The 24511-nt window shown below is 37.1% G+C and overlaps 1 protein-coding gene across 1 annotated transcript in view; it reads left to right on the top strand.

The window, feature by feature from the left end:
* The window catches only part of VPS50 (VPS50 subunit of EARP/GARPII complex), a 171730-nt gene that overhangs the window by 117825 nt on the left and 29394 nt on the right, over window positions 1-24511 (top strand). The window contains exons 20-21 of the mRNA XM_004475696.4: window positions 498-604; window positions 15570-15691. Coding sequence (XP_004475753.2) covers window positions 498-604; window positions 15570-15691 — 229 coding nt within the window. The remainder of the gene's footprint in view (window positions 1-497; window positions 605-15569; window positions 15692-24511) is intronic.

The raw sequence follows: 24511 nt of genomic DNA, 5'->3' as shown, positions 1-24511 counted from the left end.
ATGTATGACTGCTTATAATGTTTTTTTCTTGAACTCACCCTATAACTTTTGTTTCGTTTTTAAATTTTATACCTCTGTGCTCTCCATACCCCAACTCTGCCATCACACTCTGTCTTAATGAATTCATATTCTAAGGAATTTATTTTTCATATTTATGAGTTTCTAAAATCAGATTGCTTATACATTTGATCTAATTTCCCTATAAAATCTTTCTTTTAAAGCAATATAGCTTTTAAATGGTTTTAATGGTCAAGAATGTCTTAGAGTCAAGGAAATACATTGTAGTACTTTATTTCTTTGCTTACTTATTTATTTTTCCCTCTGGACTGTGACCTCTGGATGGATAAGAGGATAATCTCTACTTCTCCAGCCTGACATAGAGTAGTAATATTTTCAGGAAATAATTAGTGAGTGAATAGTAGATCCTAAGCTTGATAATGTATTCATTGCTAATTGACAACCCTAATTGCAGCTCTGTTTTCTTTTTCCAAATTAAGTGTTTCTCGAGAAACCCTAAAAAGCAAGAAGAAATCAGATTATAGTCTAAATAAAGTGAATGCACCAATCTTAACAAACACTACATTGAATGTAATAAGACTTGTTGGTAAGTACTACTTCTTTTAAAAAAGACTTATTTTATAGCAGTTAAATTAGTCCACTTTTCTTATCAAATACTTTATACTTGGGATTTCATTGTAGAGTACACTTTAGTGTCCCTTGCAGTGAAGGATTTAAGATTGTCATATGTCGATGCTTTCTCATCTTTAATGTTCCAAATGGTATACCAGTATTGATGTTACTTATGTTTTTCAGTTTACTACTTATTAAGTTTTGCAACATTTAATTTTTCTAAAATAGTCCAGTGAATTGGAATGTAGTAAAGAATTCTCTGTGTGAGTTAAAGGTACATGTCAGATGATGACAGTACCAGTTTTATTGTATTTTCATTGTTAATTGTTTCATTGATCTTCACAATCTTCCTGTTAGAACAAATGGTGATTCTCAAGCATTTTTCAGACACAAGTATTCTGGAAGCTAATTGTTCACATCAGGGGAAATTTTGTTCTTATCACAGATAATACATTTATTAATGATTTTGTGGAAGGCAAACAACATGAAGAAATGCCATTTAAACTATTCAGGTTTCAGGATAATGTAGTTTTTTTGTGTAAGTGTTTCAACATCTAATATGCTATTTCAGCCTTCATATCTCACAAATAAGTTTGTACATTTGACAAATAGCTTATAGAGATATTTTATCAGATTAGTTGTTATCTTTACCAATTAGGAATTTTAGTAGTTTTCTGTAAAAATCACTATTTCTACTTATGGAGGTGATATTTACATGTTGCCTAGTTTGATTACTCTTAGCTGTTACTAAGTGCTCTATGTTCTTTAAGATTATTTCTCATCATTAATAAATGAGATAAAGTATCCAAAAATATTTTGAGGAATCCCAGTTTCTTTAGAACAAGTAATGAATAAGTAATGTTGATTTAAGAGGTAAAGAAAAGGTAAGCATTTCTGTGACACACAGAAAAGTGGGAATCTATTCCTAAAAGCTATTCTGTAGCTGACTATTGCCAGGGAAATTAAATTATTTTTTTTTATTCAAGAGAACTAACCAAACATAGGAATTGCTTTCTAGAATTTTTGGAGTCAGAATTGGGAGGTTCTAGTATGATGTCATCTAAGTTCTCACAAAATAAAAAATGTTTTTCTATAATAAAGCTAATATATGGTGGCCACTTAGTCTTTGCATTGTGACTCATAGTCACTGAAAGTATATTATTTTGCAAGACTACTCATTCTCCTGTCAGATCTGATTGTTGGAAAACTCTTCCTTAAACTAAAATCTATCTTACTGTGCAATTCTGTCTGTTTTTCTTAGTTATGTCCTTAAAAGCAAAAGAACAAGTCTGATTTTTTGCTTCTCCTGTGCTTCCAGGTGGACACTTTTCCAATATGTGGTGTTAGTTTTCCTGTCCTTCCTTTCCTCACATCCACTCTCTTCCTCATACCCCCAATCCATTTTTTTCATGCTAAATGTGCCCAATTCCTTTATCTGACCTTCGTGGATAGAAATTCTAGACCTTTGAAAACCTTTTTCATCTTCCTCTCAGCCTTTTCAGCTCACTGTAGTTTCCAGTATGTAGAAACACTACTCCAGATGTAGTCTAATGTAGCCAACTTATGAAGGTTATGTCAAAGTTACAAAGTCTACATATCAATGACTTTCAACAACAAAAGTCTGTTTCACTCATGATACATGTAACTCCTGTCTGTCTGTAGCTATGCTTGCTGGATCTCTTCATTCTGGATTGCTGGCTGAAAGAATAGCACCAGTCTGGAACATGGGAAGAAGAGCAAGGGTCCAAACATGTTGTGACTGTTAAAACTTCTGCTCTGGTGTGGCACATTGTATTTTCTCTGGCATGTCACTGGCCAAAATCAAATCAGGCTTGACAGGGGGATAGAGGAGTATGCTTGTCCCCCGTAAAGTACTGCAAGTCCCAGAGCAGTGGACAGGGATGGATGATCTCTTACAAGGAATGAAGGAAGCATATATAATTAGTAAAAATAATTCGATCTACCATATACAAGTAATTGTTTGTATCTACCTTACCTAGTTCAAAAAGAATTAGCTATGTTGTTTTTTGCTCTAAATGACATATGGGGAAGCAGATTTGACTCAATGGATAGAGTGTCCACCTACCAGTGAAACTTATGTCTCTTCTTATAAAGCGAAAAATCCAGTTGTGTGAATAAGATAGATTAATTTTTGGTGCCTGGGGAGATGAAGGAACTACTTATTGAGCAGTTGGGAGGCACATTTTTAGAACATTAAAGCCATTTTCAAAATGTCCTTTTCAACTGGTATTTACTTGGCAGATAATTAGGAGAGATTAAACAAGAGAGTGTAATGGGACTCTCAGCCCCAGGTGGTACCTACATCTGTCAGAAAGGCTCAGGGGAGTCTTTCCACAAGGGCAGAGGACTAATCAGAATACTTATATAAAGAAAACAACCTGTCAGACTGGTAATTTCTTGAAGACAGAATCCAGGAAAGTTTAAGGAATGTGCTGCATCACTGAAATAACCATGATATTCAAAGCGCTCTCTCCTGAAAGCACTTGCCTGGGCAGGTCTGGTAAGTCTGTGGGGCAGGAGATGAGTTGTGAAAGTCCACGCTTTTAAAAGCTAGAGATATTACAAGGACAAAAGTATTACTTTAGAAGCTGGAAAACATTGAAGTAGTGTATTGCATCAGAATTTAAAATGAGTCTTGAATAGGTACATCTAAGGGATATTTGGACATGGTGTGGCTGAGGTGTAGCTTAGTATGGTGGAGAAAACAACTTGCAGGGAAAAGATTCACTCCTTCATTGGTACATTCTTTTAGGTGGGGGCATTAATCTTATTTTATCGTTGACTTTTTTAAATTGAGAAAGTAATACATAAAAATGGTTAAAAATAAAGATAACCAGGACAACCAGCAAAATGGTGGCAGAGTAAGGAGCTCTTGGAGTCAGCTCCTGCTACAGGGCAATTAGAAAACACCCAGAGCTGTCTGGAGTTAGCTGAAGCTCCTGTTTCAGGGCTCCAGGAGACTAGAAGAGCATCCTGCAATGGCCTTGAAGGAGTGGAAGGAGGAGACTGCCCATCTGCAGAGAAGACTCATAAGGAGAGAGCTCCAGGCCCCGGAGGCCAGTGCCCATCCTTCACCAGAGGCACAAGCTACCTTGGGAGCTGTTCCGTGGCTGGAATCGAAAGCTCCACTTCCCCAAAATGGAGGAGGAAGAGAGAGTTGGGCACCAATTTCAGCTACTGATGAGGAAATTCAGTGAGCTACAGTATAATCCTGAGAACAGTTAAAGCTTAAGCCTGTCCAAGTCAGAAAGAAGCCGGGAGCCACCATCTCCTCTCCTCACCATGAGGAGAGGCGGGGTGGACTGAGGATCCCAGTGCTGGTGAGGACCAGCTTCTTCCCATCCAGATCATATTGCAGGTCTAGCCTAGGCCCCAGTGCCACCTCCAGCAGGGAGGAAGCTGCGGGGACCTGCGCCAACCTCTACAGGAAATTACTGGCCGAGACGCGGAGGCCAGTGATCATCCTACTCTGGTGGCACAAAGCACCCCCGGAGCTGTATGTGACAGGAATTGGAAGCTCCATTTCCCAGAAATGGGAGGAGACAGTTGGCTGCCGATTTTGACTACTGATTGGTAGACTTGGCTGGCTAATAGATAACCCTGGGAACAGGGGTATGAACCAGCCCAAGTCAGAAAGAGGCCAGTAGCTGCCATTCTGACTCTGCCCCCAGCCTGAGGGCAGCCAGGTGGACTGAAACTCTCAGTGTCAATAGGAACCAGTTTCTTTCACGCAGAACAGCCTGCCTAGGCTTCAGCCCTGCCTCTGGCGGGGAGGAGGCTGAGGAGCCCTGCACTAGCCTACGTAGGTAACTGCAGGTAACTTTGGCTGGCATAGACTGAAAATCTGAAGTCTACTAGGGCAACTGCAGTCATCTTGGACCTGCACTGCATAGATTGCTGCCCACAGCTGCAGCTACATCCCTGTGCCAGGCAGGGGAGAAAGGAACGTGACGCTTCATCAGTCTCTCTGGGCAACTACAATTTAGGCCTGCACATGGATTATTCCACATAGCTGTGACGCTGTCCCTACCCCTGGCAAAGGAGAAAGTCGGAAGAAGCTTCATTGGTCCCTGGTGCAATGAAGGCAGCTTGAGCCTCCAAGGCTTACAGCACCAACTGCATGCTTGGCTCCTACTGCACAACCAGCAGGGGGGAGAAATGATAGGAAGCCCTAAACTAAAGAGAAAAACTGCACCCAGAAGAAATACTCTAGTAAGCCAGGTGTGAAGGCACCAACAAAAAATTACAATCCGTACCAAGAAACAGGAAATTATGGCCCAGTTAAAGGAACAAGATAAGCCTCCAGATGACATAAAGGAGTTGAGACAACTAATTATAAATGCTCCAACATATCTCCTTAATGAATCTAATGAGATGGCTAAAGAGATTAAGGATATTAAGAAGACATTGGATGAGCACAAAGAGTAATTTGAAAGCATACATAGAAAAATAGCAGACCTTATGGGAAAGAAAGGTGTAATCAATGAAATTTAAAAAAGCATTGGAATCATATAATAGCAGATTTGAGGAGGCAGAAGAAAGGATTGATGAGCTTGAAGAAATGGCCTCTGAAATGAACATACAAAAAAACAGATGAAAAGAATGGAAAAAAACGAACAAGGTCTCAGGGAACTAAATGACAGCAAAAGGCGTGCAAACATACGTGTCATGGGTGTCCCAGAAGAAGAGAAGGGAAAAAGGGCAGAAGGAGTATTTAAAGAAATAATGGCAGAAAATATTCCAACCCTATTGAAGGACATAGATATCCCTGTCCAAGAAGCAGAGCATACTCCTGTCTGAAAAAATCCAAATAGACCAACTCTAAGACACATACTTATCAGAATATGAGAGATTTCTGAGAGCAGCAAGAGAAAAGCAATGCATAACATACAAGGGATATCCAATAAGAGTAAGTGCTGATTTCTCACCAGAAACCATGGAGGCAAGAAGACAGTGGTCTGGTATATTTAAGATACTACAAGAGAAAAACTTCCAGCCAAGAAACTTATATCCAGCAAGACTGTCTTTCAAAAATGAGGCGAAATTAGAATATTCACAGATAAACAGAAACTGAGAGAATTTCTAAGCAAGAGACCAGGATTTCAGGAAATACTAAAGGGTGTGCTAGAGCCTGAAAAGAAAAGAGAGGAGAGAGGGGCCTGGAAGAGAGTCTAGAAATGAAGGTTATGTCAATAAAAGTAACTGAAAGTGTGAAAAGAGTGGTGAAAATAAAACATGACAGATAAACTCAAATAGTCAGGAATAAGCTTAACCAATGATATAGAGCACTCATATTCAGAAAACTGCAACTTAATATAAAATAAATCGAAAAAGCTCCAAATAACTGGAAGAACATTCTATGCTTATTGATTGGAAGACTAAATATCATTAAGATGTCAATTCTATGCAAATTGATATACAGATTTAATGCAATTCCAATAAAAATTCCACCAGCATTAAAGAAAAAACTGAAAACACAATCATTAAATTTATTTGGAAGGGTAAGGGGTCCTAAATAGTCAGAAACTTCATAAAAAGGAAAAGTGAACCCTCATCTCTAGACTTTAAATCATAATACCTACCTATAGAGGTAAAAACAACATGGTACTGGCATAAAGACAGACACAATAGACCAATGGAACCCATTTTATTGTTCAGAAACAGACCCTCACAGGTATGGTCAAGTGATTTTTGACTAGCCTGTCAAACTTACACAGCTTGGGCAGAACAGTCCATTCAGCAAATGGTGCTGAAAAAATTGGACATCCGTAGCTGAAAAGAAGGAAAGAGGACTCCTATCTCACACCTTATCCAAAAGTTAACTCAAAATGGACCATAAAACTAAAAATAAAAGCAAGAACCATAAAACTTCTAGAAGAAATTATTGGAAAATATCTTCAAGATCTGGTGGTAGGTGGTGGATTCTTAAAGGAGATAAGAGAAGGACTGAGTGGACTACTGATGTTTAATGTATGTAGAAGTTTTAATTACCTTTACCGTAAAATTGTGGAAATGTATAGAATGGATGGTAACATACAGTGAGTAACAGCTAGTTTGTAAAGGGGGATGTATGAAAATGGTAGTCTAGTTTTGTAAATGCCAGTTGACAGAATGCTTGAGAATAATCTAGGAACTGGATAGCACAGAAAACCAAGAGGTGGGTGAGAACTTAGGTTGATGGTTCAGATGCAAGAGTGTCCTTTGTTAGCTAGAACAAATGTATATCACTACTGCATGGCATTGGATATGTGGAGAAGCATGGGAAAAATACAGCTGGAGTGACCTATGGACTGTGGTTATTAGTAATAATATATTCTTGCATCTGTGCAAAAGATGTACTGTGTTGATTCTGAGACAGTATGGAAAATGTGAGCCAAATGTACACTATGGACATGATAACCATCAGATGATATTATTTTATCTGTAGCAGATGACACACCACATTGTGGTGTGTTGATGGAGGGGTGTTTGGGAATTCTGCACATGTGCATGATTGTTTTATAAGTTTACAATTTCTGTCATAAAAAATATATATTTTTAAAAAAGATTTAAGGTGGGTTGGGGAAAAAACACCAAATGTAAGATAAGAGTTATGATTAGTAGTAAGATTTTGGCAGTGTTCTTTTATAGTTTGTAACAAACGTCTCATGACAATGCAAGGCGTTGGTAGAGGGTTGATATATGGGACCCTTGTATCATGTTACGCATATTTGCTTTGTAAGTTCACAACTTTTACTATACACTTAATTGTTTATGTTCATATATAAATGATATAAAGATAAAAACAATTGGATTGGTTAGGGGAAAACTACTTTGTTTAGTAGTAATATTTTGACAGTGCTCTTTAATCATTAGCTAAAAAGGTTTAAAGACAATGCAAGTTATTGGTGGTAGGGTGAGATGTTATATATGCTTGATATTATATATGTTTGTTTTGTAAATTCACAACTATTACACTTATTATTTATGTATGTTTATGTATGAGTGATATATTTCAATAAATTTAAAAAAATAAAAATAAAGATAACCCCAAAATATAAAGAGAGCTACTGACCTCTAAGTCCCCTTTCCCAGAGAATATCTCCCATTTTGTTTTTGTTTTTTTTTAATGTTATATGCTTCTACAAACATATTTAATACATGTGTTTTCCTCCCCACCAAGTTAGGTTGTTTGTTTCAAAATTTGATAACACTATATATATTCTTCTTCTTCTTGTTTTTTTTTTACTTCAAATATCTTAAGGTCACACAATATATAATACCTTAATATGTATAGATGTAATACTTTTATGTTCCCATTGTGTGGATGTACAAATTATTTTACCAATCCTCTTTTTATGAACATTTAAGTGTTTTCTTGATATTTTAAGCATCCTTGAGGAAATACCTTTGTTTATATGCAAATATAGCTGAAGGACAAATTCCTACATTTTTCTTCCTAGAGTATATACATTTTCAATTTCTGTGGGCATTCCTAGTTTACCAAGGAGATTACTAGTGAGACACTGTTAGTTTATCCATCCACCAACAATATATATTACAGTGTCTCTTTACCTGGCTTCTTAGAAATACCTTTCATCATTCAGCTCCCAATGTTTGCCTGTCTTACAGACAAAAAATGGCATTTCATTCAAAAGTGTCTTTAATTATGAAAGAGTTTAAGCATCTTTTCATGTTTAAAAGGCATTTCTATTTCTTTAACTGTGAACACCTATTTGTATCCATTGCCCATTTTTTTTCTCTAATAAGGAAATAATGTTTTAATACCTCCTTTAAAGAAATCAGTTTTTTTTGCCATCTGTTTTGCACTCCTTCATTTTCCATCCAACAGATTTTTTTTAAGCTCATATTTTGTTTCAGGCAATCTGCTATGTGTTAGAGATACAGTCCTGAAGAAGATATGGTCTTTGTACTTTAAGAGTCCAATTTATTGTAGGAAATAACTTACAAAAGAAAAAAATTTACAGTGTAGTATGGTAAGCATAAACAAGCAAAACAGAGAAAGTACATTTAATTCTCTTTCTGGGGTAGCAGATGAAAGGACTGACTCACTGGGGCATTGATACTCTGGCTGACTTTAGATAATGAAGAAATTGGGAAAGGCGTTCTAGACAGAGAACAACATGTACAAGATGTGATATATTCAGAGAACTCAGTGGTTTAGTTTGCTAGTGTGTGATGGGAGGTCGGAGAAAGGAATAAGAGAGATATGGCAAGAAAGGTAGGCAAGAACTGGATTTCCAGGAGCTCTGTATAATATCCTATGGTGCTTGGTCTTGACCTCTTTAAGGGCTAGGGTTTTTAAATGGGATAGACAGTAAAGAAGTACTTTTGATAGTAACAATTTCCATTAGAATAGATGTCATTTCTTCTACTGCAGTTAATGTATTTTCTTTTGAATCTTGGTTCTTCCATAGTACAAGTCTAAAATTTATAGCACTTACATGAAGTAGAATCATTTGCCCTTTTGAAAATTGAACAAATGCTTGTTTTAACATTATATTTCTACAGAAGGGAAATGTGCTTTTTTTCCCCGCCAATTATTTCTCCATGAAAAGAAACAGAATTAGAGATTGGTTGTTGTTATTGAATTCAGCCCATCTCCTACATATCCATCAGATATATTATCAAGTTTGTAAATGCAGAGATTTTGTTTTTTAAATTGTTTGTGAGTATATATGACACTAAATTTTAAGGAAGGAGAATGGAATATTGGCATCTGCCAAAGGAAGGATTGAGGTGGATATATTCTTGGTAGTTTGTAACTGTTGAGCATTTTGTAGTTATGAAGAAATGTCCTTGGCCTCTGACACAAGATTTCACAGGGCTGAGATTCAGGGGAGTGGGCAGTGACTTCCATGAGACTTTTTTCTTCTTGCTTTTTTTTTACTTTTGCTGCATGTATGTATATGTAGTTATGAAAAAAAAATCTTTTTTCCCCCTCAATTCCTCATTAAAAAAGAAACAATTATTTTTGTTTTATGGTAATTAGGTATTTTTGAAAAAATTATTTTAAATGGGATGTCCCAGGGGGAAAAAAAAGTGTGTAGAGTGCCACTTGCGGAAGAGTGTTGTAGGAGTTCCATGAATATTTGTTAGACAGTGAAATATAAAAGGAAAACATTATTGTAGATATCATTTAAATGAGTGTTATCCAACAAACTTTACAAGATGATGGAATTGTTCTGTATTTTTGCTGTCCTGTGTGGTAGTCACTAGTCATATATGGCTATTTAGTACTTGTCACATGGCTAGTACAACTGAGGAAGTCAAATGTGTTTTATCTTATTTAAATATTTTAAATTTAAATAGCCACCATGTGGCTAGTGGCTACCAAATTGGAAAGTGCAGCTTTAGACATGGCTTCCCTACTTAATGTAGCAATTTTCTATCCTTCTGTATTTCTCTGCCTTTTTAACTTTTCCCTGAGGAAATAACAGAAAAATATTAAGTTTAGTGGTAATTAACTTTCTCACTAATGTATGTACTGCTCTTAGAAGGTTTTTTTTGTATTTAGATATTTTCAGACTTCCTATTTAAGTAAATCCACTAGCCATTGTCTGTTTCAAATTAACAACTTGATTAAAACCTTTGTTACTTGACCAAGTGTATGGCATAATTTTTAAAACGTTTTTTTTAATTTATTGAGGTATATAGCTTCTACATAAAAAATAAGTGTATAGTAATAGTTGTGAACTTTCAAAACAAACATACATAACATCATACAGGGCTCTCATACCTCACTCTTCCAATAATACCTGGCATTGTTAAGAAACATTTTTAACTAATGATTAAAGAGCATCCTTGAAATATTACTATGAACCAAAATATATTACATTTAGTGTATTTTTCACCCAAACTACCCTATTATTGTTATTATTTTTATTATTTATATAGGAACATACATAAATGATAAGTTTATAGTAAAAATTGTGAACTTATTAAGCAGACATACATAACATCATACAGGGGTCCCATACATCAACTGCTACCAACACCTTGCGTTGTTGTGAGACATTTGTTACCAATGATGAAAGAATATGGTCAAAATCTTACTACTAATTACATTACTTATCCTACATTTGGTGTATTTTCCCCCCAATCTACCCTATTATTGTTTTCTTAATACATTTTTATGACAGAAGTTGTAAACCTAAAAAGCAGTCATGACATGCAGAATTGCCATACAACACCCCTTTATCAACACACCACACTGTAGTAGAATATTTCTTACAGATTATGAGATAATATCATCAGACCAGTCCATAGCGAACATTTGGCACATTTTTTCTATATTCCTCCATTATCAACACAGTACAACTTTGGCAAAGATGCATGAATATTACATTATTACTGTTAAGCATAGGCCATAGGTCACTGCAGTAATTTTCCCATGCTTCTCCACATTCCCACCACCTTGCAATAGTGATATTACATTTGCTATAGCTCAGAAAGCTCTTGCATTTGTACCATCATCCACAATTCTTATCCACCTCTGGGTTTACTGTATTAATCAGTCCCAAGATTATTCTCTAGCTTTCTTAAAAATGACATTTACCTCCAAACTACCCTTTTTTCTTTTTTTTTTTAAAGATTTATTTATTTATTTAATTCCCCCCCCTCCCTTGGTTGTCTGTTCTTGGTGTCTATTTGCTGCGTCTTGTTTCTTTGTCTGCTTCTGTTGTCGTCAGCGGCACGGGAAGTGTGGGCGGTGCCATTCCTGGGCAGGCTGCACTTTCTTTTCACGCTGGGCGGCTTTCCTCACGGGCGCACTCCTTGCGCGTGGGGCTCCCCCACGCGGGGGACACCCTTGCGTGGCACGGCACTCCTTGCGCGCATCAGCACTGTGCATGGCCAGCTCCACACGGGTCAAGGAGGCCCGGGGTTTGAACCGCGGACCTCCCATATGGTAGACGGACGCCCTAACCACTGGGCCAAAGTCCGTTTCCCTCCAAACTACCCTTTTTAGCCACATTCTGATTTATAAACCAGCTGTTACTCACTATAATGTGTTACCATTAGCCCTATACATCTCCACATTGCCCAAGGGACTGATGAAGCTTCTCCCAACTTTCTCCTTTTGCTAGAATTAAAAGCAGAGCCACAGCCATGTATAATAATCCAAATCATGCAGGCCTAAACTCTGCCCAGAGACACTGATGAAGCTTCAGTCCCCTTTCTCCTTTTTCTGGGGCAGGGATGGAGCTGCAGGTGTGGGCAGCAGTCGATGCTGTGCGGGTCCAAAGTAACTACAGTTGCCCTGCTGGGCTGCCAACTCTTCAGTCTGTGCCAGCCAAATGTACCTGCTTATACCCAGAGAGGCTGATGCGGGGCCTGCCAGCCACCTCCTCCTCAGAGGTGAGGCTGAAGCCTAGGCTAGGGCTGCAGGCCGGTCTGGTTGTAAGAAGCAGGTCCCTCTTGTCACTGTGATTTTCGGTCAGCCTAGCTTCCCTTCATGCTGGGGGGCAGAGTCAAAATGATGGCTACCAACCTATTTCCAACCTGGGCAGGCTCAAACTTTTGCTGTTCTTAGGGTTATATGTTAGCCAACTGAATATACTAATCAGTAGCTGAGGTCAGTGGCTAATTGTCTCTACCTCCCCTGTTTTTGGGAAATGGAGCTTCCCACTTCAGTCACAGAACAGCTCCTAGGGTGACTTGAACTGCAAGAGTGGGATAATCACCAGCCTCTGTGGCATGACCCATATTTTCCGGGAGAGGCTGGTGCAGGTTCCCCCAGGTTCTTCCCTGCCGGAGATGGAGCTTCAGCTTAGCTAGAGCTGCAGTCCATTCTGGATGGAAAGAAGCCAGTACCTACCAGTGGTGTGATTTTCAGTCTGTCCACTTCCCCTCATGCCAGAGGCGGAGTTAAAATGGTGCCTTTTTCTGACTTGAACAGGTTCAAACTTCAGCCATTCTTAGGATTATACCTTAGCCACCAAACTTAATATCAGTAGCTGAAGTTGGTGCCCAACTCTCTCTTCCTCCCCCATTTTTGGGAAGTGGGACTTCCAATTCCAGCCACAGAATCGCTCCCAAGGTAGCTTGTGCTGCCAGTGGAGGATGGGCACCTGCCTCCGTGGTGTGGAGTGCTCTACTTAAGAATCTCCTCTGCAGATGGGCAGTCTCCTCCTTCCATTCTTTCAAGGATGTTGCAGGATGCTCTTGTAGTCTCCTGAAGCCCCCAAACAGATGCTTTAGTTAGCTCTGGGTGAATACTAACTGCTCTGTAGCCTGGGCTGACTGTAGGAGTACCTTATTCTGCCATCACCTTGCTGGTTGTCCATTCGTTGTGTGTTCTTCTGTGTCTGCTTGTATTCTCATCAGGCAACACTGGGGATCTGTGTCTCTTTTTGCTGCGTCAGCTCTCCGTGTGTGTGTGGCACCACTCCTGGGTGGGCTGTGGTTTCACGCAGGGTGGCTCTCTTTGCACAGGGGCCACCCGTTGCGCGGGGGGCACCCTTACACGGGGCCAACCCTGCGTGGGCCAGCACTCCTTGCGCGCATCAGCACTGTGTGTGGGCCAGCTCATCACATGAGCCAGGAGGTCCTGGGTATTGAACCCTTGGATCTGTGTTGTAGGTGGACACTATCTGTTGAGCCACATCCACTTCCTGTCATTGTATTTATATGTGGATAATCTATAAAATTAAGATAGCTCCCTTTATCTTTTTTGTAATTGCTAAATGGTTGGGGAAAATAAAGCACACAAACTTGGATTAACTTTTCTGGGACAAGAAACAGTTGAAGTGTAGATTTAATTTCCCTAACTACTTGGCAGATAATTTTTATCTCCTGATTGTATTGTTCTAGTATGCCTACTAAAAATTTCATAGAGAAACGTGTTTGGCTTTCTTTAATGTTAAATGTACTTAATCCATTCATTAAGTTAATACTTTATTGAGTGACCCCTGTGTGCAAGGTACAGTTGTGGGCATAAGGGCCATAACACAAAAATTTCTCCCTTCTGGCTTCTTGGAATTTACATTTTACTGCAGGGAAGAAGACAGGAATAAAAAGAAATGAGCAAAATATATAGTTTTTGAGATGGTGATACATGCTCTAGAGAAAAATTAAGCAGGGACTGGAAAAGACATGTGGATGTTTCAATTTTAGCAAGCTGTTTAGGGAAGGTGTCCCTCAGTAAATGACATTGGAGCAGAGTTGAAGAAGGTGGGAGAACAAACCATTATAATTCCCTGGAGAAAAGTATTCCAAGCAAAGGGAACAGCAAACATACAGGCACCAAAGTGAATGTTTGCCTGGTATATTCTAGGAGCAGCAAGGAGGTCAGAAGTACATGGAAGAGAGGTAGTGAGTTAAGGGGTTGGGTGTAAAGACAGCAGATAATGGACCCATGAGGGCCATTATAAGGACTTTGGCATTTACACTGAGATGAGAAACCTTTGTAGGATTTTGCTTGGACGGGTGCTATCATTTGGCTAAAGTTGTACTTTTTTTTTTTTAAAGATTTAATTTTTTTAAAAAATTTCTCTCCCTTCCCTCCCACCCCCCTCAGTTGTCTGCTCTCTGTGCCCATTTGCTGTGTATTCTTCTGTGTCCACTTCTATTCTTGTCAGCGGCCCGGAAATCTGTGTCTCTTTATTTGTTGTTGCATCATCTTGCTGCCTCAGCTCTCTGTATGTGCAGCGCCACTCCTGGGCAGGCTGGACTTTCTTTTGCGCTGGGTGGCTCTCCTTATGGGGCGCGCTCCTTGCACGTGGGGCTCCCCTACGCGGGGGCACCCCTGCGTGGCATGACACTCCTTGTGCGCATCAGCACTGTGTGTGGGCCAGCTCCACACGGGTCAAGGAGGTCCTGGGTTTGAACCGCAGACCTCCCATGTGGTAGGCGGACGCTTTATTGGTTGAGCCAAGTCCACTTCCCAAGTTGTACCTTAAAATGCCTTAGTAGTTCAGTCTAGAATGGTCACTGATTGACTCCTTCACAACTCTGATTAGGCAGGAAATGGTCTTTCTAAAGTTTTTATCATGTGTATAGTGCCCTTTTCTTCTCAGTTACTTATTTTCTATAATTTCAGTTCATTTGAAGGATATAAAACATGCCAGGAAAGAATGAATTATATAATTTCTGTAATACTCTTTTTGCTTGCTTTTTGGTGTACCAATTAAGCAAGATGATTTAAATCACTAGCTGTAGGTTTTGACATCTGAGTATCATTCCATTTATTATTTTACATATATGTTTATTATGTCTTTGCATATATAAAACAGGAGTTTTACTTTTAAAATTTCCTTTTTTTTTAAAAAGATTTATTTATTTATTTTTCTCTCCTTCCCCTCCAACCCCTCTGTTGTCTGCTCTCTGTGTCCATTTACTGTGTTCTTCTGTGACTGCTTCTATCCTTATCAGCAGCACCAGGAATCTGTGTTTCTTTTTGTTGCGTCATCTTGCTGTGTCAGCTCTCCTTGTGTGCAGCGCCATTCTCGGGCAGGCTGCACTTTCTTTCGCACTGGGCAGTTCTCTTTACGGGGTGCACTCTTCGTGTGTGGGGCTCCCCTATGCGGGGGACACCCCTGTGTGGCACGGCATTCCTTGCGTGCATCAGCACTGTGCATGGGCCAGTTCCACACGGGTCAAGGAGGCCCTGGGTTTGAAATGCGAACCTCCCATGTGGTAGGCGGATGCCCTATCCACTGGGCCAAGTCCACTTCCCTCATTTGCTTAATACCATTACAGAAACGATAATTTTTCTAAATACTAATTATAGGATTATATAACACATGGCATAAAAGAGATTATATCACCAAGGTCATATAGGAACATGCTGAAGATGTACTATGAATTTTAGGAAAACTTAAACGTTGCGTTCAGTAAAGTATTTTTATTTTCTCTGTAGTTATAGGCTAACATTTTAATTTTGTTCTCCTTAATTTTTACTTTATTTTTTCTTTTAGGAAAATATATGCAGATGATGAACATTCTTAAGCCAATTGCCTTTGATGTTATCCATTTCATGTCTCAGCTATTTGATTATTACTTGTATGCCATATATACATTTTTTGGCCGGAATGATTCAGTAAGTCAACCTTTGGAGGGGAAAGTGTTTCTTTTAAAATATATTTGTTTTTTACGTGCATAGTAAAGTTTTTCATTCTCTTTTTATAAAATATACAAATATTTTTATTTTGAAATTTATCTAAGTACAAAATTACTGAGATAAGCTTTCTTCTTCCTAATTGTCTTATTTATGTATCAGTTTTGAGCTTTGATGTAAAAACATATTGTATTGTTGTTTACAATTTTGGCTGAAAAAACACATCTGTGGCACTTAAAAATGTACAGCTTGGCTTATTTAAATCTGGAACCATGTATAATTACTACACCATAAATGGAACATTTTAAATATTGGCTAATGACTTTAGTGGCCACTAATACATTCAGAAGATAATAGAAGATATTTGTTAAAGTAATTGTAAATTTTGAACTGAACATCTGTCTACCACAGAATTAGTGTTTTCTGTATCTCCTTTTTGTGTTTCTAAAGGTGTTATTGAGTTTATCTTTTTCTGCTCTTAACAAAAAGCAATGCATATTAAGCAGGTGACTAATCTTTGTGAATTGTTATGTGCCTAGTTATTTGACAGTTTTCTATTTAAAAGTAAACTGCTGGATCCTATGAGTACATTATAATCATCTTTAAACCTTCTTGTACTATTTGCTACACCTTTTTTTAAAAGCACATATAACTGCATTTATCACAAATATTCAGTCTTCCTCTGATCATAAATATATTAAAGGCATTATCTTTTAGTATGGGATCTGAATTTCCTTTGTTACTGATTTTGAAAAATGTTCCTTAGAAAGAAAGAATACTAATACAATCAGAGAAATACAAAATGTAGTCACAGTATTTATAGTTTTATAAAATATGTACTCATTCATCTCTTTGAATTCAGAAACTGAATTACTTTTTTATTTTTAATTTTAGAGAAGTTTTAGGTTATGCAAAGTTACATCGAAAGTGTAGGGGATTCCCATATAACCACCCACCCAGCCACCCACATATACATTTTCCCATATTATTAACATCTTACATTAGTGAGGTATATTTGTTGCAATTGATGAACCAAATTGAAGCATTGCTGTTAATCAAGGCATATAGTATATGGTTTATAATTTGCTCTTGTACAGTTTTATAGACTTTGACAAACTTTTAATGTCAAGAATCCATCCTTGCAGTATTATACAGAACAATTCCAGTGCCCTAAAAATATCCTGTGTTCCACTTATTCATCCCTTTTTCTCCCCTCTGAACATCTGGAATCACTATCTTGATATCAAATTAAAGTTCTTCTGCTATCATGTGATAATACCTACAATAACAATAAATCTATGTTGGTCCATTATTACCCATCCCCCCTTATGTTTGTTCATTCATCAATCTTGAGGAATCTGGGGTGATGTCCACGCTGACTGCTTCGGATTAAGAGGGGGCTTAAATATTATGGGCAGATGGAAGGAACTATTTTACTTGTAGTTGTTGATATTCCTTGTTTTTTGGGATGGGACTTGTCCAGCATCATCATTTTGTTAGTTACCTTGGACAAGTCTAAAGAATTAGAGAGTAATTGTTGGCCAGAACTCTGCTGGGATTCAGGACTCAACCGGCATTTAACAACCCAAAGATTAAATCTCTGAGACATATGTTCAATGGGTATAGTGATAAATATAGGTTCCAATAAAAGAGGTAGAAGAGTCATGAGGAGGGAATCCGTAATTGAGTCTTATCTGTTAAATTGGGGAAATAAATTAGCATGTATTCCCAGATAGTGCCTGCCAAGAGGATATTGGTTTCATGTGACTCTGTGCCTTGTCTATGGTGTCCAGATGTTCCTAGACCTTTTGGGGCACAAAGGTTTGTTTTTTTTTTTACTCTGGCTGTTAGTGAAATCTGCCTGGAACCTGCAGAAACATAATCTCCGGAATAAATTCTCAACCCACTTTGAAATCTCTTAGCCATAAAAACTTTCTTTTATTTAATGCTTCTCCCTTTTGGTCAAGGTGTATTTCCATATTCATTACTGATTGGCACTTGGTAATAATCCCTTGGTGCCAGGAAGGCTTATCCCTGGGAGTCATGTCCCATGTCATGGGGAAGGTAGTGAGTTTATTTGCTGGAAACTCAATAATTATTAATGAATAAAGACATTCTAGAGTTTTAGCTAATTCTTAGAATCTTCCAGTTTTCTAGATGAGCCTTACTCTATGTTCTGACCTGTGCCTCTAGAGAGACCAATAAAAAAGGAGCATATGAGTGAGTGTGTATGAAAAAAGATAGCATTTCCTCTCACTTGTTTTAAGACTTTTCCTGTTATTAGATTCTGTTTAGTAATCCTACCTTTCACCTACAGTGTGAATATCGATAATATGCACATCTTCAAATACAACAACTTATATTTCAGATCTTACTAATTTTGCTCATGCAAAACTGGAGAAAACATTATTTGAAGCAAAAGCAAAGACTAAATCTCAATAAAAAAGGGTTTTTGTAAACATAATCACTCCATCTTGCTTTTACACTGCTATTTTGCTTTACTTAATATTTTACATACATGTGAAGTAATATTATCTTACAAGGTGTTATATTCTTCTTAATTAGTTACTTTAATTCCATTTCAGAACAAGACAATAGCTTAATAAATAGCATAAATAAGCATATGCATGCATATAGTATTGAAGAGGTAGCTTTTAAGAGTGTTTAAGCTTATTCTAAGAAAACAAGCTCTTCAAGCCTATTAGAAATCCTAGAAGTTTCCAAATACATTAAAAAAGAAAAAAGCCCTGTAAACAGTTTAGTCTAAAGTGTTAAGAGGAATCAGATAGAGTAGAAAAACAGGGTCTAAACGTGTACCTGCCTCTGTTTTTGGAATAAGGGGTCTTGTCTGAGTGAATTTAGGTGGATGTTCCTTGTAGAGGGGTAGGCATCTGTTTCTCAGCAGAGTTTAGCTCCCAGTAAGTCATTAGCTGGGAATACACAATGTATGTACTAGGCCAAGAGGTTGTTCCTGCTAATACTAAATTCTTCAGAAGGATTCTTTGCTGCCTTGACTTCTTCACTGCCTTGGCAATTACATGAGGGAGATACATATTATCCCTTACATGTGTGGTCTCCCAGGTCACCCCTTTGTGCAGTTAATATTCCCTTTTGGAGCTCTTCTGACTTTTAAACTCCATAATTTATGCCTTGCTAATAAAATAACTTGTAAGAGTCAGATTCCTTATATTTATTTCTGGTTATCACCTACATTAGGCTCTATTTTATATATATATCTTTCATTTTATTATAATAATGTTTGCTCATAATAATTGCTTTATCTTACCTATCCCTAGACTTCTGTTGTTCACCTCAAGTAATATTTTCCTTCGTCTTTCCTGTTCATAGTCTCTTGTGAAGACCATTCTGTAGCTTATTTCTCCTGCCAGATATGGTGGACTACCGGATGATCCTTCCTTCAGAAAACTATAAAACTTAGACATACTCCAAAAACAACTATCTAAAGATACTGGACAGTAAACAGAAGTTGCTAGACTCCGGTTGGGAGCTATAAAAGTAAATTCCTTCCCTATGGCATTTATCTTAGAACTAAGTGCAAGCCATGTGACACACAAGTGGAGTCAAATGTGGGAAAACTTGCTCTCTTTATGGAATGGGGAGTCAGATTAGTGAAGCCAGGAAACCACTTTTTTGGTAAAAGAGTGGGGGGATCTCAGAAAGGGAGGAGCTGGAGAGAAGATCCCTAAATTTTGTCTACCCATAATTCTGACTAACCCAGGAACCATGTTTATGTGAAACATAGTGACTGCAGCTCAGCCAAAGAAAATAAGATCTGATGAGGTTGAAGCTGCTTCACAAAGAAATAGAGTTTTCCATGCAAGCCCAGTCAAGCAAATTACGTGCTGACAACGAAGGAGATGGTACTTATTTGGAAAAAAAATAACAGAATCTAGAATCTCCAGAATTAAAATAAGGACAAAATTGAAATTTACTAGACATACAGAGAACCAATAAGTAGACTATATCCTCAAGTAAAAAGAAAATCAATGTAGTCCAATTCCAAAATGAAATACATGTTAGATCTAAGGGATAAAGATTTTAAGTAGACTATTATAATGTCTGTGTAGAAAAATAAAACATGTTTTACATACATGAATATCTTAGCAAGGAAATAGGATGTTTCTGTAGAAGCAATGATAAAAAAATTAAAGGGAAACCCTAGAACAGAAAAATACAATTTTGGAAATTTGAGAAAAAAAAATTCTCACTGTGCTTAACCAATTGGACATGATAAAGGGAAGAATTATCCAAGATTAATACAGTGAAAAGAAAAAGATCAGAAAATAAAATAATAAAGCCAAGCAATATATTAGATTATATAAAAATGATCCAACATATGTGTAATTGGAATACCAGATAGGGAGGGGAGTTATAGAATGGGACAGAAAAAATATTTGAGGAAGCAATAGCCCCAAAAATGTTATAAATTTGATGAAAGTCATTTGCAGGTTCAAGTTTCTAAATGAACAAGAAGCAGATTAAATACAAAGAAATGGACAGCAGGACATATTATAGTGAGCTGTTTCTTGAAAGCCACAACAGACTTATTACATAAAGATGATGAATGATCCAATAATGTCTGGCTTCTCATCAGAAACTGTGGAGGCAAAGAGAGAGTTGGACACCATCCTTAAGGTGCTGAAAGAAAGAAATTCTATCTAGAATTTTATATCTAGCAATGGCACCATGAAACTGAAGGTGAAATTAAGATGTTTTCAGATAAAATGAAAAAAAAAAACCAGCTAAGGCAAATTAAAACCAATAGACATGTGTATTAGTCAGCCAAAGGGGTGCTGATGCAAAATACCAGAAATTGGCTGGTTTTTATAAAGGGTATTTATTTGGGGTAGGAGCTTACAGATACCAGGCCATAAAGCATACATTACTTCCCTTATCAAAGTCTATTTGTAGCAAGATGGCTGCTCACATCTGCGAGGGTTCAAGCTTCCTGGGTTCCTATGTTCCTGGGGCTTGCTGTTCTCTGGTTTCAAGGTTCCTTTCTTCCTGGGACTGGCTTCTCTTTCCTCTGTATGCTGACTTCCTGGGTCTTCAGCATCAAACTCTAACATCAGAAAATCACCAACTCTGTTCTTCGTCATGCCTTTTATCTGTGAGTCCCCCATACCAAGGGGTGGGAATGCAATACCCTAATCATAAATCATGCCCAGGTACAGATCAAATTACAAGTATACCCAATATTTCTTTTTGGAATTCATCAGTTATATCAAACCACTACAACATGTAATAAGGAAAGGCTAAAAGAAGTTCTTTAGATAAAAGGGAAATTTTCCCAAGAGAAAACATGGATACTCAGTGAAGACTGACGATCATTGGTAAGGGAAACCATCTGAGGAATGCAAAATATTATTATCTTTTAAATTTTCTACTTAATTTCTTGATAAACCAAATAGCTGTTTAAAACTGAAATCATGGTATTGTCCTCTGGAGTTTATAATATATATAGATGTATTAAATATAACAACTATAATAAGATGTGTAGGAGAATATGGTTATAGAAGTTTGCAAAATTTATTTGCATTACATAAAGCAGTATGTTATTAATGGTAAATGAACTGTAATAAGTTAAATTTGTATATTGTTTTTTGCTAAGGGAAACCATGAAAAATAAAGACTATAACTAAAAAGTTACATGGAAAATTAAAATAAAATTCTGAAAAATATTCAAGTAATTGCAAAAGGCAGGGAAGGAGGAACCAGTGAACAAAGGAGACAAAATATAATGGTAGATTCAAACCCAGCCATATCAATAATTACATTAAATGTTAATGAACAAAACATTCAAATTAGAATGCAAAGATTGTTAGATTATATTAAAAACAGAACCGAGCTATATGCTGTTTACTGGTGTCATACTTAAAAAAAAGAAAAACAGCTACTTATACATTGGGTGAAAACAAATAAATGAAGGAGGTGTCATGCAAACAATACACATAATTAGACTGCAGTGGCTGTATTAATATATGTAGTAGATTAAATTATGTTCCCCAATTTTGGTATGCTTTTTTTCAAAGATTTTTTTATTTTTATTTATTTCTCTCCCCTTCCCCTCCCACCCCGGTTGTCTGTTCTCTGTGTCTTTTTGCTGCATCTTCTTTGTCTGCTTCTGTTGTTGTCAGCAGCACGGGAATCTGTGTTTCTTTTTGTTGTGTCATCTTGTTGTGTCAGCTCTCCGTGTGTGTGGCGCCATTCCTGGGCAGGCTGCAAATTCTTTCATGCTGGGCGGCTCTCCTTAAAGGGCGCGCTCCTTGCATGTGGGGCTCCCCTACACGGGGGACACCCCTGCGTGGCATGGCACTCCTTGCACGCATCAGTACTGCGCATAGGCCCAGGGTTTGAACCGCGGACCTCCCGTGTGGTAGATGGACGCCCTAACCACTGGGCCAAGTCCACCGCCCCCTTGATATGTTCTTAATCTGCATTCCTGCGGGTGAGAATACACAGTAAATAGGAACCTCCTGAAGATATTTTTAATTAACGTGTGGCCCAACTAAAAGAGGGTAGGTGTTAATCTTGCTTTTCCTGAGGCCTCATACAGAGAAACACTGAGGAAATAGCTGGAAGTCAGTGAAAACTGAAAGAGCAAGAAAAGAGAGGACAAAACTTTGAGACAGGATGCAGACATGCAAACCAGGGAACCCCAAGGATTGTGGCAAACCAGCACCAGAATGCTACAGGCCGCTGGAGGAAGCAAACCTCTTTAGCCTCCAAAACCATGTGCCAACCTTGTTTCAACCCAAACCAATTTGTGGAATTTGTGGTAGCAGCTCTGGCAAGCTAAGACAATATCAGAAAGAATTGATTTCAAAACAAAATTTATTACCAAAGATAAGGATACTTCATAATGATAGAATGGTCAATTTAACAGGAAGACCTTTCAATCAGAAATGTGTATGTTGCTTGATAGCAGACCTTCAAATAGATGAAGCAATAATTGATAGGATTAGGGGGAAAGAGATGGAGATTTTAACAACACTCAAAAGTTAATACAACAGGTTGAGAGAAAATCAACAAATACATAGAAGATTTGAGCAATGCCATCAACCACCATAAACATAAAATTGATGTTTATGGAATAATACACCCAACAGTTGGAAGATACAGAGTTGTTTCAAGTGTACATGTATGTTTATCAGGATAGACCATATTCTGGGCCAGTATGTCTCAATAAATCTAAAAGATTGAAATCATACACAAGATATTCTCTGTCCACAATGGAATTATATTAGAAATCAATAATAATAAACGTGAATATTTGGAAATTAAATAGTACACTTGTAAATAATGATTGAGTCAAAGAAATCACAAGGAAAATTAGAAAATATTTTGAACTAAACCATACTGAAAACACAACATATCAAAAGTTGTGGAAGCAGCTAAATCAGTGCTTAAAGGGGGAAGTATATAGATTTAAATGCCCATAGTAGAAAAGAAGAAAAGTTTCAAGTCAGTGATCTAAACTTCCACCTTAAGAAGCTCACCAAAGAAAAGTAAATGAAACCCAAAGTGATCAGAAGGAAGGAAATAATAAAGAAAAAAAAGGAGAAATAAAAAAAATTGAAAACAGAAAGCAACAGAAAAAAATCTATGAAACTAAAAGTTGTTCTCTTTTTAAAAAATGAGGGAAACTGATAAATCTCTAGTCCACACTATTAAGAAAAAAGCCAGAAGAATCAAATTTCATTATCAGTAATGCAAGAGGGCCATCACTATAAATCCTTCTGATAATAACAATAGGATAAGAGAGAGAATATTATGAACAACTCAAGGTGAATAAATTTGCCAAACTAGATTAAATGAACATATACCTTGGCAAATGCAAATGAGAAAAAACTCATTTACAAAAAAATAGAAAACTTGAGCAAACTCTTATCAATTAAGTGAATAAATAAAAACCTTAAATATAATACCAAGGCTGCTCAGACTTTCAGATAATGAAATCACAGTTTATTTTCTGAGGTTGATATTACCTTGATAATTAAGCCTGACAGACACACCACAAGAAATGCTAACTATAGATCAATATCCCTCATGGACATAGATTCAAAAAATACTTGAGAAAATATTACAAAATAATTCATGGCCAAATGACTTTTGTCTTGGGATTGCAAGATTGGTTTCACAGCCTAAAATCCCATCCTAAAACTGATCATTGTAATTCATCGTATTAATAGAGTAATGAAAAACTTTGATTGTTTAGATTCAGAAAAATCATTTGACAATGTTCAACACGTTTTTTTTACATTAAAAACTCAAAACTAGTAAGTGAAGGAAATTTCTTAAACCTGATTATGGATGTTTATAAAACAGCATCCTACACAGTGGTGAATCACTCAGTGCTTTCTGCCTAAGATGAAGAAACATAACAAGGATGTCAAGCCACATCATTTTTATTTTACTTTGTACTGGAGATACATTACAGTAAGTCAAGACAAGCGATACAAGGTACATAGATTGGAAGGAAGCAAAAGCTCTTATTTACAGTTGATATCTTTTGTGGAAATCCTTTGTAATCCACAAGCAAGTTTCTAGATTAATAAATTTAGAAAGCTTCAAGGATACAAGGACAGTGTACAAAAATCAATAGCAATGAATAATTGGAAAATGAAAATTTTGAAAGTCTTTATAATAGCATTAAAATCCTTTAGAAATTTCACAGAAAAATTTGACAGACTTGTATACCAAAACATTAAATCATTAGGAATGGAAAGCTAAGAATAAATAAATAAACTAAATAATGAAGAGATATACTATTACATATAT

The sequence above is a fragment of the Dasypus novemcinctus genome, chromosome 5 (genome assembly GCF_030445035.2).
Source record: "Dasypus novemcinctus isolate mDasNov1 chromosome 5, mDasNov1.1.hap2, whole genome shotgun sequence".
Taxonomy (NCBI): domain Eukaryota; kingdom Metazoa; phylum Chordata; class Mammalia; order Cingulata; family Dasypodidae; genus Dasypus; species Dasypus novemcinctus.
This window is presented reverse-complemented; position numbering and strand designations above follow the sequence as displayed.